The sequence below is a fragment of the Dasypus novemcinctus genome, chromosome 8 (assembly GCF_030445035.2).
Source record: "Dasypus novemcinctus isolate mDasNov1 chromosome 8, mDasNov1.1.hap2, whole genome shotgun sequence".
NCBI lineage: Eukaryota > Metazoa > Chordata > Mammalia > Cingulata > Dasypodidae > Dasypus > Dasypus novemcinctus.
The window spans coordinates 31,793,087-31,813,970 of record NC_080680.1 but is presented as its reverse complement, the minus strand read 5'-3'; the positions used below and the strand labels follow the sequence as shown (position 1 = coordinate 31,813,970).

General features: G+C 34.4%; 1 protein-coding gene across 6 annotated transcripts in view; it reads left to right on the top strand.

Annotated features, from left to right (window-relative positions):
- Positions 1 to 20,884, top strand: part of VPS13A (vacuolar protein sorting 13 homolog A) — a 293,093-nt gene that overhangs the window by 32,166 nt on the left and 240,043 nt on the right. For all 6 annotated transcript variants that reach the window (XR_011649379.1, XR_009186770.2, XR_009186769.2 and 3 more), the window contains exons 2-10: positions 4,930 to 4,973; positions 5,455 to 5,497; positions 7,947 to 8,042; positions 8,293 to 8,394; positions 13,328 to 13,437; positions 14,178 to 14,237; positions 16,900 to 16,959; positions 17,179 to 17,256; positions 20,789 to 20,846. Coding sequence is in view for 3 of the 6 variants with exons in the window: in XM_058301627.1 (XP_058157610.1) it covers positions 4,930 to 4,973; positions 5,455 to 5,497; positions 7,947 to 8,042; positions 8,293 to 8,394; positions 13,328 to 13,437; positions 14,178 to 14,237; positions 16,900 to 16,959; positions 17,179 to 17,256; positions 20,789 to 20,846 (651 nt within the window). In the remaining 3 variants the exon portion in view is untranslated. The remainder of the gene's footprint in view (positions 1 to 4,929; positions 4,974 to 5,454; positions 5,498 to 7,946; positions 8,043 to 8,292; positions 8,395 to 13,327; positions 13,438 to 14,177; positions 14,238 to 16,899; positions 16,960 to 17,178; positions 17,257 to 20,788; positions 20,847 to 20,884) is intronic.

Here is a 20,884-nt window from a genome sequence, read left to right as displayed (position 1 = left end):
TTTCTCTGTTTTAGAATGTACACATATTTTATTAGTTTATACCTAAGTATTTCATATTTTTGGTACTAATGTATATTCTGTGTTTCAAATTTCAAATAATTGCTTATTAGTTTCAGTAGGTTTATGTTGTTTTTTGGTATTTCTGCGTAGACAAGCATGTCATCTGCAAAGGCAGTTTTAGTTCTCAATTTTATGTATCACTTATTTCCTTTTCTTGTTTAATTGCATTAGGCAGGATTTTTAGTACAATTTAAATATGAGTGGTGAGAAAGGACAGACTTTCCTTGCTCCCTCTCTTAGGGAAAAACATCTAGTTTCTCACATTGTTTGATGTTAGCTGCCGCTTTTTGGAAAGCTCTTTATTAAGTTGAAGTGTCCCTCTATTTCTAGTATGTTGGGAGTTTTTTCATGAATGACTGCTGACTTTTTTTTCCAAATGCTTTCTCAGCAGTTATTGATATGGTCATATAAAATTTCTTCTCTATCCTGTTGATGGTATATGGATTATATCAATTGATTTTCAAGTCCCAAACCAGACTTGTATTCCTTGAATAAATCTGATTTGGTATAATTATTTTATATCTTGTTAGACTTAATTTGCTAACATTTTGTTGAGGATATTTGCATCTGTATTCATGAGAGATACTGTTCTGTAGTTTTCCTTCATTTTGTTGTCTTTATCTGTATTGTCTTTAGAGTAATATGTGACATCAAGGAATACATTAGGAAGTGTTGCTCCTCTTTTATTTTCCAGAAGAGATAATTGGTATAATTTCATCCTTAAGTGTTTGGTGTAATTCACCGTGAAACCATCTAGGTCTGGTTCTTTTTGTTTTGGATGGTTATTAAATGCTGATTCAATTTCTTCAATGGATTTAGGCCTATTCAGATGAGCTATTTCTATTTATGTAAGCTTTGTAAGAGAATATCTTTCTAGGGATTGGTTCCTTTCTTCTTAGTTGCCAATATGTGAGCATAGAACTATTCATAATACTGCTTTTTTATCCTTTTAATGTCCATGAGAGTAGTAGTAATGTCTCCTCTTTCATTTCTGATAATAATATTTGCCTACTTTATTCTTTCTTTATAAGATTGGCTAGAGTTTTATCAATTTTATTGATCTTTTATGGAAACTAACTTTTGATTTTCTTGAATTTCCTTAATTGATTTCCTGTTTTCAATTTCAGTGATTTCTGCTCTAATATTGCTTTTCTTCTGATTGCTTTAGATTTATATTACTCCTTTTTCTTTAGTTTCCTGAGGTTGAAGCTTAGATTATTTATTTTACACTTCCTTGTTGTTACATATATGCATTTAGTGCTATAAATTTCTCTCTGTATTGTGCCTTTGCTGCATCCCACAGATTCGGTAAGTTTTATTTTCATTTTCATTTGGTTCAAAATATTTTTAAATTTCTCTTGGAGTTCTTCTTTGACCCATGTATTATTTAGATGTGTGTTGTTTAGTCTCTAAATATTTTGGGATTTTCCAGCTGTTATTCCTTTACTGATTTCTAGTTTAATTTCATTGGGTCAGAGAGTATACCTTGCATGATTCTTTAAAATTTGTTTATGTGTGTTTTATATCCCATAATATCATCTATATTGGTGAATGTTTCATGTGATTTTGAGATTGTGTATTCTGTGGAAATGTCGGTTAGATCCAGTTGATTGATAGTACCCTTCAATTGAACTGAAATTGAATAATTTTACTAACTGTATGCCTGCTGGGTCTGCCAATTACTGATAGAAGGGTGTTGAAGACTCCAACTATAATAGTGGATTAGTCTGTTGCTCCTTGTGGATTTGTCAGTTTTGTCTCTCATGTTTTGATGCTTCGTTGTTAGGTACATACACATTAAGCATTGTTATATCTTCGTGGAGAATTGACACCTTTGTTTTCATATAATGTTCCTCTGTATCTACAATTTTCCTTATTCTGAAGTCTGCTTTGTCTGAAATTAATATAGCTACTCCAGGTTTCTTTTTCAATTTTTTTAAAGAGTTATTTTTCATTTCTCTCCCCTTCCCCGGCCCCACCCCCAAGTTGTCTGCTCTCTGTGTCCATTCACTGTGTGTTCTTCTGTGTCTGCTTGTATTCTTATCAGTGGCACATGGAATCTGTGTCTCTTTTTGTTGCCTAATTTTGCTGCATCAGTTCTCTGTGTGTGCGGTGCCATTCCTGGGCAGGCTGCACTTTTTTTTTGCGCTGGGTGACTGTCCTTAAGGGGCGCAGTCCTTGTGCGTGGGGCTCGCCTATGCAGGGGACACCCCACGTGGCATGGCACTCCTTGCGCGCATCAGCACTGTACGTGGGCCAGCTCATCACGTGGGTCAAGAGGCCCTGGGTTTGAACCTTAGATCTCCTATGTGGTAGGTGGATGCCCTATCTGTTGGGCCAAATCCAATTCCCCAGGTTCCTTTTTTTTTTTTTTAAAGATTCATTTTTTATTTTATTTCTCTCCCCTTCTCAACCTCCCAGTTGTCCGCTCTCTGTGTCCATTACGCTGTGTGTTCTTCTGTGTCCGCTTGTATTCTCAGCACCAGGAATTTGTGTCTTATTTTTGGTTGCATCATCTTGCTGTATCATCTCTCCATGTGTGCATCACCACTCCTGGGAGGCTTCGCTTTGCTCATGTGGGGTGGCTCAATGTGGGGTGCACACCTTGCACGTGGGGCTCCCCTACATGGGGGACAACCCTGCATGGCACAGCACTCATTGTGCGTGGCAGAGCTGTGCGTGGGCCAGCTCACCACACAGGCCAGGAGGCCCTGGGTTTGAACCCTGGATCTCCCATATGGTGGGCGGATGCTAAATCAATTGAGCCACGTCCACTTTTCTCCCCAGGTTTCTTTTGATTTATGATAGCATGGTAATCTTTTTCCAGCCCTTTAATTAATCTCTCTGTGTGTCTAATAGTTTATTGTTAGGACTTATTTTTTCCCCCACTGTCAGTTTCTCTATTCATTGGTGTATTTAGACCATTAACATTTACAGTGAGTATTGATATATTTGGATTAATATCTATTCTATTTGTAATATTTTGTATTTTTTGTGCTTGTTTTTTAAATCATTTTTTTTCTGCCTTCTCTGGTCTTAATTGAATCTTTTATATGATCCCATTTTCTCTAGTCTCATATCAAATATATTTGGTTTAAAAATATTTTAGTGACTTTCCTATAGTTTGTACTATTTAGTTTAAGTCTACTTTCAGATTAAACAGTGCTACTTCATGTGTAGTGCAGGTGCCTTAAAACAGTATTTATAATTCCTCCTGCCTGCCCCTTATAACTTTGCTTTGATTTATTTCACTTATCGATAAGCTATAAATACCCAGTACATTGTTGTTTTTATTTTGAAGTTCCCCATGAGATAATGAAGAATAAAGAAAATAAAAGGCTTTTCTTCAGTTATTCCTTCTCTATTGCTCTTATTTCTTTATATGGCTTTTCTTTTCTTTGTATAGATCAAAGTTTCTCACCCATATCATCATGTTCCTGTACTCTGAAGAAGCTCTTTTTAAAATACACATTTCTTGTTATGCAGGTTTATTGGTGACAAATTCCCTGAGTTTTTGTTTGTCCAAGAAAGTCTTCATTTTTCCTTCATTTTTGGAGTATGTTTTTGGTGGATACAGAAATCTAGGTTGATGACTTTTTTCTTTCAACAGTTTCTTTTTTTTTGTTTTAAAGATTATTTATTTCTCTCCCCCTCCCCCCCCCCCCGTTGCCCCATTGTCTGCTCTCTGTGTCCATTCACTGTGTTCTTCTGTGTCCGTCTGTATTCTTGTCAGCTGCACCCAGAATCTGTGTCTCATTCTTGTTGCGCCATCCTGCTGCGTCAGTTCTCTCTGTGTGCAGCTCCATTCCTAGGCAGGCTGCACTTTCTTTCACGCTGGGTGGGTCTCCTTATGGGGCACACTCCCTGCACGTGGGGCTCTCTTACGTGGGGGACACCCCTGCATGGCACGGCACTTCTTGTGTGCATCAGCACTGCGTGTGAGCCAGCTCATCACACAAGTCAGGAGGCCCTGGTTTGAACCCTGGACCTCCCATGTGGTAGGCGGATGCCCCATCTGTTGGACCAAATCTGCTTCCCTCAACAGTCTCAATATTATATGCTACTCTCTGCTTGCATGATTTGTGAAGAGAAGTCTGATGCTATTCTTATATCCTTGTTCCTCTGTAGGTACGATTTTTCCCCATTCTGGCCTCTTTCCAGATTTTTTTCTTTGTCTTTGGTTTTCTGCAGTTTGCATATGATATGCTAGGTATCAATTTTTGGTATTTATCTTTGTTGGCATTCTCTAAGCTTCCCAAATCTGTGGTTTGGTGTCATTAATTTTAGAAAATCTCAGTGATTATTCAAATATTTCTTATGTTGCTGTCTGTCTTCTCTTTATAGTATTTATTTGCATTACATGTATGTTATGTATTTTGTAATTGTACAACAGTTTTTGGATATACTATTCCTTTTCCTTTCTTTCTATTTGTATTTCAGTTTGGAACATTTCTGTTGACATATCTTCAAGCTCACTGATTCTGAATTATCTTTAAAATTGCATTTTTCAATTGCTCATTGCATGAGTATAGAAATATAATTGATTTTTGTATATTGATTTTGTATTCTGTTTCCTTGCTGAACTCATATTGTGTGTATAATTCTGATAAACATGTTTGCTTACTTTATCATTGAGCTACAACTACAGAGGTCAAACTTACATTAAATGAAAATCATAGTAGTCAAACACCCTCTTACACTGTTAATATATGAAGGTGAGGTAATCAGGTATCATAGCTGGCTTTTACTTTCCCTTATGGATATTATCTATAAGTATTTTTCCTTAGTATGGTTTATGAATTATACTTAATTTTTTAACATGAACGTTATTTGGATATTTAAGTTCAGATTTTTAATAATTTATTTTAGGAGCTGTGGCCCTAAAGAGTCTTGAAATTAAAGAAAATGCCCTGGTAAGTTTTGACTATGAAAAATTTGTAAAAGATGCTACATTTAGTTATTTAAAGTTTTTCCTGATTTACATTGTCACCTTAAATTATTTGTTTGAAAATGGTATTGAAAGTAATCATCACAAAATCTGAATTTTGCAAAGTGGACTTTTAATTTCCCTTAAAGTACAAACTGCCAGTGAAATATTTCTACTTTATTTGACATTTTAAAAGTAGTGATGATTCTTGTATGGGTAGTTTTAATGGCCTTTATTATCGTAGTACAAATTTCCCCATTCGTTATAAAAGGATCACACTCCCTTAATTTCATAGATATGTCAATACTGATGGAATTACATATGTATTTATTTAAGTATTGAAGGTAAAAAGAATGTGTAAGTTTACTTTTAAAAAAAGCAGTAGCCATCTATGCTGGGCTCTACATGTACTTATATATGTACTTATACATATTCATAGGCAAATATATATTATTTTCTTTTTGTAGAGTCAATTGGATGTACCGTTTAAAGTTAAAGCTGGTCATATAGGTAAGTTGAATGTCTTTTTTTAGTTGAATGTTAGTGTGTTACTTGAATGTCTTCCTTTCTGGACAGGAAAACACAATAACATACTTAGTTTCTCTGTTGGATGATATCATTAGTGCTTCTGAGTATTATTTGAAAATAATCATTGTATGTGTTCATCTAGGTAGAGTTCAGTTGCACAGTTTTTAAAATAACATGGGGTCCATATATCCTTTCTTCAGCAATTGATACTTGAGAAATTACATATTTAATAAGGTGTTCTTTTTATAACATCTTGAATATAATTGAGAGCCGAAGTGTTGCATCTAATAGAGAGCTTAACTGAGTTTCCTAGATTGTGAGTTATCATTGCTGTGTTCTGATTGGTCATGGAATATGTGTTAAGGAGTGGCCAACCCAACAGTGCAACTAAGGCCCATCCAAAAATAAGAGGAGGAATATGTCACCCATTGTTTTCCACCTTTTTTTTTTCAAATATTTCTACCTGGTTGTTAACATACATATGCTTAAAAATAATTTTATTCATACTTGACAATTTTTAAATTCTTTTTCCTTAGTCAACACTTAAGATGTCCCACATTTCCACGTTGATTTAACCTCATTTATTTTTATGATGGTGTAATAATCCAACAAATGCATATTTGGACATTGCAGAATAATTCCATTTTTCTGTTAGTACAGTGAATATCTTTAACGTGGTTTTAAAAAATTTTCCCAAAGGCATTGAATTTTACCATTATGATTGCTGTATTTCACTGTATGTAAATTTTACTTCAATTCCAGAAAAATAAAAAAATTATGTCAGGAGAGTAGATAGATGTGATTTTCTTTAGAGCCTGCCTCTGCCTTCCCTCTTCTTTTTTTTTTCCCCCTCATCTTGTTTAAAGATGATTTATGTTCATTTTAAGTGGTAATATAAGATGGTGGAAAGCACTGGACTAAACACCTAGTTCACAAGATAATCTTGTGAGGTTCAAGATGTTTGTGTATCTGGCATACGTTAAGGTCTCAGTTTGTCGATTGAAAGAAGCATGTATTTCCAAATGGGTGGTATGGTAGTAAAACAAATTTTGTCTACTTGCCATTATTGGGTATTGCTAGTTTTATTGTTTTTTAAAAATATTCCTCATTTAGAATGCAGAATTACATATATGTCAAATGTAAATACATATGTGCTATTTTAATAGTGGTTGTCTTTGTGAGGAAGGTTTTTGGGAGTAGTTTTCTTTATATTTTCTTGAATTTTTAAAATTTTCTACAAGGAGTCTGCATTTTACGATGACAGGAAAAACAGTTTAGTTAAAAAGATTTTGCAGTGTGAACAGTATATTAATATGTGTTTCCTTGATTACTTAAACTATTTCGCTACTGATATCTATCCTCTTGTTCTTTTTTTTTCGGATTATTTGTATGGGTGTGTGTTTTAAACCATTTGCTTGATACGTTTGTCAAAAAATCAACTATCATATTTTCACAAATTTGGCAAGTTAATTTTTGTTATATTTTGGGGTGTACAGAAATTTGAAATGGTTATCATGTTCTGTAATTTTAAGGCTTAGAATGTTATTTCTCTTTAGTGCCATATTGTTTGTTTTTCTCTTGATTGTCATGACATATTGAAATTTATTTCTTAATTGGGGGTTTTATAACCTGGAGTTTTGAGATATATAATGAGGTATGGATCTAAAGTGTTATTTTTCCCTTCCCAAATTAGTAACCAGTTATCACAACATATAGTATATATTGGCTGATCTTTCTCTTCTTCAATCATGGCAACTATTTCTAAATCTAGAGACACATAACTTGAAAAAATTTTTTAAATGTTTTAAAACTCTTTATTATGGAAAATTTCCAAATACCTAAAACTCTAGTATGAATAGTATAATGAACCCCATACATACTCTTTATGGTTCAAGAAACTTAATGCTTTTAAAATACTTTGCTATTGGATTGTAGTAAAAAGTTTTTATTAGTTTGAATAAATTTCTAATATTTCCTATGATCTTTGATATTACCATATGAGTATATATGTATGTATAACATATATGTATGTATTTATATATGAAAAACATATACAGACATACATAAAGTACATAATGGGTCTTTAAGAAAAGTACGGGTTTAGAGTAAGAACTTGGAAAATTCAAAGTTATAAAGGAATGTTGCTGAAAGGAAGAAGAATATTATCTATGTGGTAGGATTATCCGTAAATAGACATTTATAAATATTTAGCATATAGTTTTCTAGATTTTTCAATAATACTGATATAATTTCAAATCATTAAGAAAAAGGCCTGTTCTTTTTGTTTGTGAAATAGTTTTCTTTAAAGTGACTGAGCTCTTAAGGACTAAGTTCACTTTGTAATTTCTTCTAATGCCTGGTAGAAAATCAGCTGACAGTAAATGTAAATTGAATAAATAATATATATATATTTCCCCCCCAAAATATGTAGGTAATCTTAATCTTGTAATTCCATGGAAGAACCTTTATACTCAACCAGTTGAAGCTGTATTGGAGGACATTTATTTACTCATAGTGCCTTCTTCTAGTAAGTCAAATTTTTTGTGGATGGAAAACATCTTTATAATTTTATAACTGTATTTGTTCAAAATATCTTTGGGGAGTTTTTTGAGATGTTTTAATATTTAAGTTTGGTATTTGGTAATTCAAATTAAATTGGTTTTTACTCTAAATTTTCACTTTAAGTTTTTTAGTAATTTGAATTAGTGGTTATTTTCTATGATATTTTGCAATGAATATTTTAAATTGAAGGTTACTAATATTTATATTTCCTGTAGTAATAAAATATGATTCTTTAAAAGAAGAAAGACAACTTTTGGAAGCAAAACAACAAGAACTAAAAAGAATAGAAGAAGCAAAACAGAAAGTAGCTGATCAAGGTAAAGAAAACAAGTAAAATGGTAATAGGATAAATGGAAAAGACCTAATATTTATCATAATAGAATATTATTTATCTTGAGGCACTGAGATTACTTAACAATTATGAATATTATTACATGGGGCATTTTTATGTTATTTACCTGTGTTTAACATATTTACAGAAATTTTACCTTGTTATAGGACAAATAATATGTCTACTATATAAGGGTAGTGTTAGTTTTTACTATAGTAATTGATTTTCATTAAGTGTATTTTCTTTTTCAGTCTTTGCTTTTTTTATTCCCCTTATGTGAATTCTTTGTTCTTATGGAGATTCTTAGGCTCTTGATATATCTATATGTCTCCCAGTTTCATATTTACTCTCCAGCTGCACATACTTTCATATACAACCTAGACCACATGTCCATTACTTCAACCTCTTCTTTCATCAGTTGAAGAGGTGTCCTCCTGCAGAAATAGAATTCTTTTCCACCTGTGCTCTGGTCACCATCTTTAGCTTTTTTACATTCTGACACTAACTTTTTCCTCTAATAAGTCTTTGTTCATGGTGTGCAATTGTATTGTAGCCTTTCATATCTTAAAAAATAAAATCATTTTTCTCACCTACTTGTATATGCTATGCACTGGTTTTGTAATAAACAAACTCCTCTATTTTTTTTTAGAATTTTTATTTCTTTTTTCCCCCTTCCTCTCCTCACCCCCTGCTGTTTTTGCTGTCTATGTCCATTCGCTCTGTGACCTTCTGTATCTGTTTCTCTTTTTGTCTTCTCTTCTTGTCTTTCTCCTCTAGGATTCACCAGGATTCGATCCAGGGGACCTCTATTGTAGAGAGAGGTTCCCTGTCAATTGCGCCACCTCAGTTCCCAGGCTCTCCTGCGCTTCACCTTGACTCTCCCCTTCGTCTCTCTTTTGTTGCGTCACCATCTTGCTGCGTGACTCACTTGTGCGGGCACTGGCTCTCCACGCAAGCATTCACACAGGCACCCGGCTCACCACATGGGCACTCGATTTGCCATGCGGGTATCCACATGAATACTCAGCTCGCTGCGCAGGCACTTGGCTCACCGTGTGGGCACTTGGCTCACCACATAGGCACTCGACTCGCTGTGCAGCCATGCTTTTTCTTCTTCTTTTTCACCAGGAGGTCCCAGGGATTGAACCTAGGTCCTCCCGTATGGTAGGTGGAGGCTTTATCACTCAAGCCACATTTGCTTCCCAAACTCCTCTGTTAAATGTTTTACCTGTTGACAAACATTAAAGGAAATGTCACACATAATTCCTGGCAACACTTCTTATACTTCTCTTTCTTCTCTGTCACAGTTCTTTTATCCCTGTCTCCAATTTGTTTTTTCCTAAGCCTTTTTCTTTTAAAAGTTAACTTCATATATCTATTGTCTTGATAAGATAAAAATAATTTTTAAAGTGATAAAGCTCATAATTTAAAAAAAAAAAGTTTCTGAACCCTAGCTTAGTTTCTCTCCGTACACTCTAGCGAATTATTTTCAACTTTCAAGGTGTTTCTTTTCATGTTTTTATCCATATTGCTAAATAAGATGCTTGAACTCCTGCTTCTTGATTTAAAAGGTTTAGACATATAGAATTTCTTTTATGGCCAGTGAAGATCTACCTCATTCTTCTATCTTCCTGATAGACTTTTATTTTTGGTTAAATCAATATTCATTGTATTATCATGACTATATATAAATGTTCTGTACTGCTGAGCCAAATTGTATATTCTGGGTACATTTATTTCCTGGCACAACTTTGTTATATTCTAGGCAATAGTAATCGTATTGGGTATGGGTATGATTATTATGTATACTTTTTCTTAATTTCCCTGTTTTTGGTATGGTGATTCTCCTTGGTCTTCCATGTACATGGTATCTGAGTCTAGACCCTGTCAAGTTTATTTTCTCCAGAATAAACCCTTGCATTCCCACTGGGGTGGGAAAGGGATAATTGCTTGGCTGTATGGGCTGGAGAGGGAGGAGACTGTGATGTCTAACTGCTCATTATACAGATTTTAAAATAATCTTCTTATCATCCTCTCTCTCATCATGAACCCTACTTGCCATTTTTGTTTTGTGTGGTCTCTAGTTCCTGGATCTTTCCAGGGTTCTTTTTCTTGAATCACCTTGTGCTTCATTAACATCTGCATCTGTGGGCTTTTAGGATTCAGTTTAGCAGTTAGATTTAGCAGATTTTCTGCTAAATCTGCTAAATCCGTATGCTTTCTATCTTCCAAAATTTTGCTATCTCTTAATCTGTTCTTTTTCCTATCCTCTTTCTTTGGGCCTTGGGGGTTTACCTATCTTTTTCCCTTTACTTTTGGCTTAATGGGGTTTTTTACTAAGAAATAGAGAAATGTGTGCTATCTACCACATTTAATCGGAAGCCTCTCTTTATACTGAGGTATAAAGTGTAAATGTGATTTTTACTGCTATGTTTAAATTTCCTCTGATACCTTATTGTAATTAGGTTGAGGTTTTAACTCTTCAGCTTGATAGATAAAATCTCTTATAATTTAAATACTGCCTACCTCTTTAGCCTACCCTGAACATTTCTTTTTCCCCACTTACCTAATTTTTAAAATGTAATTTTATCTAATCTTTTTGTTGTTTAGTTTGCATGTTCTTTATCCTGGATATTAAACCTTTATCAGATATCTGATTTGCAACTGTTTTCTACCATTCTGTAGGTTGTCTTTTCACTCTCTTGATAATGCCCTTTGTACAAAAGTTTTTAGTTTTGGTTAAGTCCAATTTATCAATTTTTGTTATTGTTGATGCTTGTGCTTTTGGAGTTATATCTAAGAATCCATCACCAACTCCCGTGTCATAAAGGGTTTCCTCTATGTTTTCTTCTAAGGGATTTATGGTTTCATATCTTATATTTAGGTTGTTGATCCATTTTTAGGTAATTTTTGTATATGTTATGAGGGTAGGGTTCATTTCCTTGTTCTGCATGTGGGGATGCAGTTTTCCCAGCACCACTGAGCAAGAGACTATCCATTTCTCCACCCTTTTCTTATCTCTTCTATTCTTTGCTCCAGCCATATTGAACAACTTGTAGTTTACAGAATGTGCCAGATTCTCTGTGCTTTATATCTTCATTCCTGCATTATTCAGTATAAATTTGAGAGTTATCAGCATTTGGATGATAGTTAAGGCTATAAAGTATGGGTGGGACTACCTATAGTGGCAGTAGAGAATGAGATGTGAAACAATCCTAGGACTGAGTCCTAAGGAAGTCCAACATGTAATCGTTGTATAGAGAAGGAAGACAGACAAAGATAAGGAGTGGCCAGGTAAGTAGAGGAAATCTGGGAATTTCTATAGGAAAAGGGTGTTTTAAGAAGCAAGGAATGTATCAAATTCTACTGAGGTATCACTTAAGAAGTATTAAGAAATGTTCCTTTTATTTATGAAATGGAGGTCATTGGTCACTTTGGAAATATCTGTTTTGGTTGAGTGATAATGGCAGGGCTGTAGCAGCTCCATATTTTACAAAGCTGGAATCAGGGTTGCTAAGAGTAAGAAGAGCAGTGGGAGGATTTGTTGATGCTTTGTGGGGAGGTGAAACAGAGTTTGAAATAGTTGTTCTGGAGTGTTAACAAATTAGCCAGAGAAATTAATAAAGTTGATGATCGATTGAAGATGGTAATAGCTAGTTTACTGTAATTCCAGTCTGTCTTGTTGTGACTTTAGTGGTAGTCAACTGGCAAGGCATATGTATAGGCATGTTTTTATATAAAGTGGGTAGTTGGGTTTTATTCAGGACTGGGCTTTTATTGCCAGGAAAAGGAGAAAAAAGAATTGCTAAGGATATTAAGTTGATGAAATGATGTACCGTAGATTCTGAGCTGGTTAAGGAAGTCAGGAGGAAGCTAGTGAATAGGGAAAGAAAGATTTAGTAGTTAACTGAGTGACTAGAGGAACTGATAGACAAAAGATTTTATGAGGTACTGGTGGGATTCAAAGAGCAAAATATACTCTCATTTCTTCAAAGAACCTATATTTCATCCTCTTCTAATCTCTGCTTTACTCTACATTTCTTGATTCTATAGACCTTTTATATTCCAATATATTCGTTTAACTCTCATTTACAATTCCATTTTAGGTAAATGTGATTGATATCTTCTTCAACTTTCTTTTATCCAAAGCTAAATTAGGGAATAGTAGGTGATTTCTGGGTAATATGGATATACAAATGGAACAGGACTAGAAATATAAAGGAGGTAACTTTCATTGCTTTTTTGTAAGGGAGGAAGGGAAAGGATATTAACTACAAGTTATCAAGATGAATGTATTTCAAAAAAATTCAAGAAAATTCTTTATTCTTTTTATTTCTCTGTCAAATATTGAACCTAGAGGCAGTAAATACCTTCATTAAATGAAATAGAGATGGTGAATTTCATTCATCCTTGCTTGAAGGGAATAAAGGGGGAGGATCCTAAAATTTTCTTTTGTGTATCCATCAGAGAGAGAAGCATATTCAACTAATGTATACATCTAAGCATAGGCAACTTATGACTTTCACTAACGTTAAGGGAAATTCCTTCTTTGTATCTATAACTGGCTTTTCTAATTTAAATCTTTTGTAAATCTTACCTAATAATCTTTGTTGTTTTCCATGTCTTTATGAACTCAGGCATAGTTAACAGGAAGAGATACATTACAAAATTTCATGCCAATAAATTCTACTTGATTGTCTTTAGTGTCATTGAACAAGACATGGGCTTTTGAAAAATTCTCGCGTTTACTTCCCTTTGAAAATCTTTTGGTATGGAAGACTTGAAAAGCAGACTCTTAGTGTTCCATCTACAAATATATTTTTTTTAACGAGGCAACTTTTGTACGTTAAATCAATGTGTGGGTATTTATTGAGTACCTTTTTTAGTCTAGTTAATAAAAAGAATGTTTGCAATTGTAGAACAACCTCAGGAGGAGAAGCAGCACACCTTTGCAGAAAAATTAGTTACTCAGGTCATAAAAAATTTACAAGTGAAAATTTCCAACATACATATCCGCTATGAAGATGATGTAAGTATTTTAATAGGTAATATTTGTTATTATATTTGTATGTAAGCTATTTTACTTTTTATTGACACCTCCCCTGTTGTGATCAACCTTATTAAAATGCTGGGAGATAGAGGGATATAGTGCTAAAGATGTATAATTATAGTTGTAATTTGCAATTCGTAGCAGTGAGTGCTTGGTCACACTTTAATAAAAATGTTCAAACATTAGCTAATGAAAGAAAATGCCTTTCTTAAAATCATCTTTGATGAAAATACCTTTCTTATAATCATCTTTGATAATTGGGAGTTATAAATTAACAGTTATGTACTTAAAAAAATACTTGAAAATATCCTATATTTACCTCTTGATACCTACTGCCTACTTCTCCCTAATTTAGCTGTGGACAGAGCACTGGAATCAGTATAGCTAGACTTTAATTATTTGACCTTGATTCAATCATTTGTTCTCTCTAAAATCCAATTATTTGCTTCATTGTACAACTTTGAGGGTCAGTCATTTTTTTATGACCTATTTTTTTGTAGTCTGAAAAAATTATGCAGATGTAGTGTTATATAACAAGAAAACAATGGTACTTAATATTTTAATTTGTTTTAGGAAAAATATAGGAGTAAAAGTTATGCAAAGTAGTAAAATGTTTTCACATGTTCAAAATAGGATATTTCTGAGAAAGTGTTTTCTTATAAAGTGAATTTTGTCCAACTATTAAAAGTCTAAGTGAAATTTACATGATTTATTTTTAGATCACAAATCGAGACAACCCACTGTCCTTTGGTATTTCTCTTCAAAATCTCAGCATGCAGGTACTTTGTTTAAAAAAGAAATTTAACCATATTTAATTGTGAATTATTGTTAGTTAAACTGTGGGTTACTCTATATGTATGTCAGTGTCAGCAATACATTTCTTTTTTTTTTTAAGGATTTATTATTTATTTATTTATTTCTCTCCCCTCCCGCCCCCAGTTGTCTACTCTCTGTGTCCATTCGCTTTGTGTTCTTCTGTGTCTGCTTGTATTCTTGTCAGTGGCACCTGGAATCTGTGTCTCTTTGTTGCATCATCTTGCTGCGTCAGCTCTCCGTGTGTGCAGTGCCACTCCCGGGCAGGCTGCACTTTTTTCTCACTGGACAGCTCTCCTAATGGGGCGCACTACTTGCACGTGGGGCTTCCCTATGCGGGGGACACCCCTGCGTGGCACGGCACTCCTTGTACGTATCAGCACTGCACGTGGGCCAGCTCATCCCACGTATCAGGAGGCCCTGGGTTTGAACCCTGGACCTCCCATGTGGTAGGTAGATGCTTTATCCCTTGAGGCAAATCCGCTTCCCAGCAATACATTGCTATACAGGATTAATATAGAAGGGGTATAGACTAGATTAGAACTAAAGTTGGCAGTTTCTACTTCAAAATGTGGTGGATATTCAAACTCAGTTTAAAATATGCAGGTCTATTATTATGTGCCAATTATAATGTTACACACTTCTGCTTAAAAATCTTTTTCAAAATGAAAGTATTATGTTCATTTCAGAAGCTTTTGTAAATAATGAAAACCATAATTAATATTCTTCCTATGTAATTTTTGAAATGAGGAATTTAAAAAATTTAGACACATATAGCAAATTATGAAACATCTGCTTGCATCCAGAATGGACTCTTGTTGAATTTGTCATTTGATTTAAATTTTAAATATTTTGTTTATGGGAATAGAATTTCACAGATAAAATTGAAATTCCTGTTCTCTATTCCTACTTTCATCTCCCACTCCAGAGAAAAGTATGCTAACTTTCAATGGTTATTTTATATATTCTCTAAGTTCCTCTTATCACTTCATAATGTTTTATCGTGTTGCTCCATGTAATAATATTGATTCAGCTTAACTGCTGTATAGTATTTCGTTACAAGCTTTTACTTGTTATATTTACTGGGTTTTTTTGTAAGACTCATTTATTTTTACTTATACATGATTTAATGAATAAAAATTACATTTAATCTGTATGATACCATGATTCCACTTATTTAAATTTGAAATAGGCAGAGCTAATCAACAGATCTTACATTTAATCTGTATGATACCATGGTTCCAGTTATTTAAGTTTGAAACAGACAAAGCTAATCAGTGGTGTTTGAAGTCTGGATAATGGGTTACTTTTTGTGGGGATGTAGTGATGATAGGAAGGAAACTTCTGAGGTGCTGAGAACATTCTCTTTCTTGGTTTTTGTTTTTGTGCTGGTGTTTTAGTTTCCTAGGGTGCTGAAAGTAGTCTTAACAATGAGAATTTATTAGCTTACGTTTTGAGGCTGGGAAACATTTCCAAATCAAGGCATCATCACGGCGATGCTTTTACCCTGAAGACTGGTTGCTAGCAATCCTTGACCTCTGCCACATGGCAAGGCACGTGGCAGTGTTACATTTCTTTCCCTTCTCTTCCAGGTTTTGTTGCTTTCAGCTTCTTGATTATATAGCTTTCCAAGATTCATTTTTATAACATAGCTTTACTACAAGCAAGAAAAAAAGAAAAGCCAAATGAAAAATGTTACTCAGTAAAGGTCGGTGGGGTAGACTATGCCAAATGCTGCTAGTTGAGTGAAAAATAAGGATGAGAATTATCTATAGATCTTGAAATGGGAAGATTTGGTAACCATGTTAATAGTGGTTTTGACTATCACCTTTCACGGTCATTGAAAACTTCACAGTGAGACTTATTCATTTAGAAACTTTGGGGAGAGGAGCCCAGCAATCTGAATTGTAAAAACGTTCCACATGTTCCTATTACATGTGGGAACTTGTATGAGTGGTTCTCATACAAGTTTGAGAACCACTGTTGTAGTTCTTTCAGTTTTCAACACTAAATAAAAGCCATCTTTCTAAAATTAGGATCTGATCACTTTATTCTCCTCAGTGGCTTTTATAGTTCTTAAAAGTCCATAGTTTTGCCCTTAAAATATATTATAAACCATTTATAATTAACCCCACATAACATGTGTTTTCATCCCTTGTCTTTATCTGTTTTGCATTCTTCTCTTATACTGAACTACTTAAGTTCCCTATATATATCATATGTTTGCATACCTTTGGGCCTTTGCACCAGCTCTTCCTGCTTTGAATCACATTTTCTACTGACTTTAGCGGGAGTAATTTCTACTCATGTATCGTGTCTTAGGTTAGACATCACTTTCTCTACCACATGCCTTGAGTTTCATGTCCATGTCATGTTCTCCCCGCATACTATATATTTAACTTCTATGGTGACATTTATCCATTGGTAATTGCTTGTTTACTTGTTTGCTTTTTTACCAGCAATGATCTCCTTTAAAGCAGAGACTTTCTTGTGTCCACTAGTATTCTTTGGCTGAATGATAAGTTTTCTAGGGTGTTTTTGTAGAAAATGGGCTAGGTAGGAATGATAGATACAATTTATCATTCTGCCATTTTAAATGTAAGTGACATTTTTCCTCTTCCTTTTCAGACAACTGATCAAGACTGGGTTCCATGTTTACTTGATGAAACAGAGAAACTTTTTCGTAAGGTAAAATATACAAGTATTACATTTTGTCAACCCATGGGCTTGATGGAAGAGAGTGTTTTTAGAAAGGCAAATGATAATATATAGATAAGGATTTATGTGAATTTTGTTTGTTTGTTTACCTCTGTGATATGACTCACTTAATTCAGACTGCTAAACATGTTAAAGATCTTTCAAAAAAAAAGGAAAATGAGACATGTAATCAACTTGATATATTTTCAGTTGATCCGATTGGATAACCTTTTTGCCTACTGGAATGTGAAATCTCAGATGTTTTATCATGATTTTGATGAATCTTTGGTAAGTACATTTTTTTTAATGTGTATGTACATATTTGTACTATAGTTCATATAAGGCTTACTTCATCAATTAACATAATGTAGCCATTAGTCTTTGTTTTCTAAGCAAAATCTATTAGCATAATTTACAGAAATATCTACCTATAAGAGAACACTCCTATATCTTAATGCTTAGTTCTTAGATATTTTATGAGATATTATTTAAACCACTTTAATATTTTGCCTTAGCCTAGTCCTCCTTGTTTTATTTTTAATTTTCAACATGTTTCTTTTGGATATAATAGGATTTGGCAAGATAAAGGATATATGGACATAAATATAAATAAAAGCAAATTTTTCAAAATTTTTTATTAGAGCAGTTTTAGGTAACAAAAATCATGCAGAAAGTACTATTTCCCATCCTTGCTTGCTTGCTCACTTGTTCCCTCACTCACTCTCTCACATACACACAAAGTTTTCCCTATTATTAACATTTTATATTAGTGTGGCACATTTGTTACAATTGATAAAACAATATTATTACAATTATCCTATTAACTACAGTCCATAGTTTACATTAGGGTTCACTCTTTGTCTTGTACAATTCTATGATTTTTAAAAATCTTTATTTTTAAATAAATGTAATATATATAACCTAAAATTTCTCATTTTAAGCACTTTCAAATGTCAATTAAGTGGTGTTAATTACGTTCCCAGTGTTTTGCTACCATCCTGTTGTGCTACCAGCATTACCATCTACAGGCATACTTCTTTTTATTGTTCTTCACTTTATTACATGTTGCAGATACTGTGTTTTATTTTATTTTTTTAAACAAATTGAAGGTTTTGGAAGAAGATGCCATGTGTTTTAGTTTGCTAAAGGCTATCAATGCGAAAAATACCAGGAGTGTGTTGTGTATTAGTCAGCCAAAGGGGTGCTGATGCAAATACCAGAAATTGGTTGGTTTTTATAAAGGATAATTATTTGGGGTAGGAGCTTACAGATACCAGGCCATAAAGCATAAGTTACTTCCCTCACCAAAGTCTATTGTCATGTGTTGGAGCAAGATGGCTGCGAGCGTCTGCAAAGGTTCAGGCTTCCTGGGTTCCTGTGCTCCTGGGCTTACTTTTCTCTGTTTTCAAGGTTCCTTTCTTCCTGGGGCTGGCTTCTCTTTCCTTCATGAGCTTACTTCCTGGGACTCCAGCTTAAGTCTTCAGCATCAAACTCTAACATCAAATCTCACAACATCAGAAACCCTCACTTCAAAAGTTCCAAATCTGTCCTTTGCCATGCCTTTTATCAAGGGGTGGGAACTCAATGCCCTAATGATGTGGCCCAATCAAATCCTAGTCATAACTCAATCATGCCCAGTAATAGACCAGATTACAAACATAATCCAATATCTGTTTTTGGAATTCATAATTATATCAAACTGTTACAGATTGACTTTTATAATGGGAATTTATTAGGGTAAAATCTTATAGTTCCAAGGCTGTGAAAATGTCCAAATCAAGACATCAGTAGAGTTGCTGGTTCACCAAAGATTGACTGCTGTCAGATCCTGGACTCCTGCCAAGTGGGAAGGCAAAATGATAGCTGGTCTTTGTGTATTTCCTCCAGACTCACTTTCTTCCTGAGCTCAGCTGTGGTGTTGAGGCACATGGCTCCTCTCTTCCCTTCCCTCCAAGCCTTGTTGCTTTAGCTTCTGCATGCTCTGGTGATTCCTGCCTCTCACCTTTCTCTTGGTCTCTTGAGGTTTCTGTTTTTTTGTGATTCTAGCCTATCCTGGGGTCCTGTCTCACATGGCCTGGGTGAAACTAGCCATTTTCTTTCTCTGTGTTTTTGCTTTCAGTTCTTTGTTTATATAAGATATTAGCAAAGGGGCCAAGACACATCCTAGGTCACACCTCACTGAAATAGTCCAAGCAAAAACCCTAAAGCTATCTAATCAAAGGGTCACTTTATTGTGTCTAATCCAGTCAAAGGGTCCTACACCAACCGGAATGAATTAGCTCCAAGAACATACTTTCTGGGATTCACAAAAGCTTCAAACTGTCATACAATCTAGGACTTTAATAGCTAGAGAGAAGAGCTCAGTGCCTGGCTTCAAAGCTTCAAAGGACAGGCAGATGCTTTTGTTAGGGGCTAATGCTAATCCTAGGTCTCTTAAAGAGTTTTGAAAACTTCTGTGCCTGACATCTATAAATGGAACAACAAAACTTGGATGACAGCACATCTGTTTAAAACATGGTTTACGAATATTTTAAGCCCACTGTTGAGATCTACTGCTCAGAAAAAAAAAGATTCATTTCAAAATATTACTGCTTATTGACAATGCACCTTGTCACCCAAGAGCTCTGGTGGAGATGCACAATGGATTAATGTTGTTTTCTTGCCTGCTAACTCAACATCCACTTTGCAGTCCATGAATCAAGGTGCCATTTTGAATTTCAAGTTTTAGTGTTCAGGAAATACATTTTGCAAGCCTATTGCTGCCATAGATAGTGATTCCTCTCATGGATTGGTGTAAAGTCAATTGAAACCTTCTGGAAAGGATTCATCATTCTACATGCTATTAAGAACATTCATGATTCATGGGAGGAAGTTAACATTTCAACATTAACAGGAATTGAAGAAGTTGATTCTGATCTCATGAATGATGTAGAAGGGTTCAAGACTTCAGGGGAGAAATAACTACAGATGTGGTGGAAATAGCAAGAGAACTAGAATTAAAAGTGGAGCTGAACATGTGAATGAATTGCTGCAATCTCATGATACAACTTGAACAGATAAGGTGTTACCTCTTATGGATAAGCAAAGAAAGTGGTTTATTGAGATGGAACTCAGTCCTGGTGAAGATGTGAACATTGTTGAAATGACAACAAAAGATTTAGAATATTACAGAAAATTGATATATCAGTGGCATGGTTTGAGAAGATTGACTCCAATTTTGAAAGAAGTTTTATTGTGGGTAAAATGCTATCAAACAGCATTGCATGCTATGGAGAAATCTTTTGTAAAAGTCAGAGTCAGTCAGTGCTGCAAACTTCACTGTTAACTTACTTCAAGGAATTGCCACAGCCGCCCGGCCTTCAGCAACCACCACCCTGATCTGATAGCAAACATCCACACTGAGGCAAGCTCCTCCACCAGACAAAAAATTATGACTTGTTGAAGACTTAAATGATGGATGGCATTTGTTTTTAGCAAGAAAGTATTTTTAAATTAACCTGTGTACATTGCCTTTTTTAGACATAATGCTATTGAACACTTAATAGCCTATGTATTGTGTAAACATAGCTTTTTTAGACACTGGAAACCAAAAAAACTCCTGTGGTTCACTTTATTACAATATTTGCTTTATTGCAGTGTCTGGAACTGAACCTCCAATATCTCTGAGGTTTGCCTGTATTAGCAAAACTTTCCCTTCAATCTGAACAGAAACTCTCTACCAATTAAGTATTGAACTCCCCATTCCCTACCCTCATCCTGGTTCCTGGTAACCTGTATTCTAGTTTTTGATTGTGAATTAAAGCAAATTTTTTTTTAATAGAACAATTTGAAGAATGGCATTGTCAAAGAAAATGTTGTTCCAGAAGGTTATGATTCAGGTGAGTATATGTCAAAAAAATATATATAATTAAAAGTT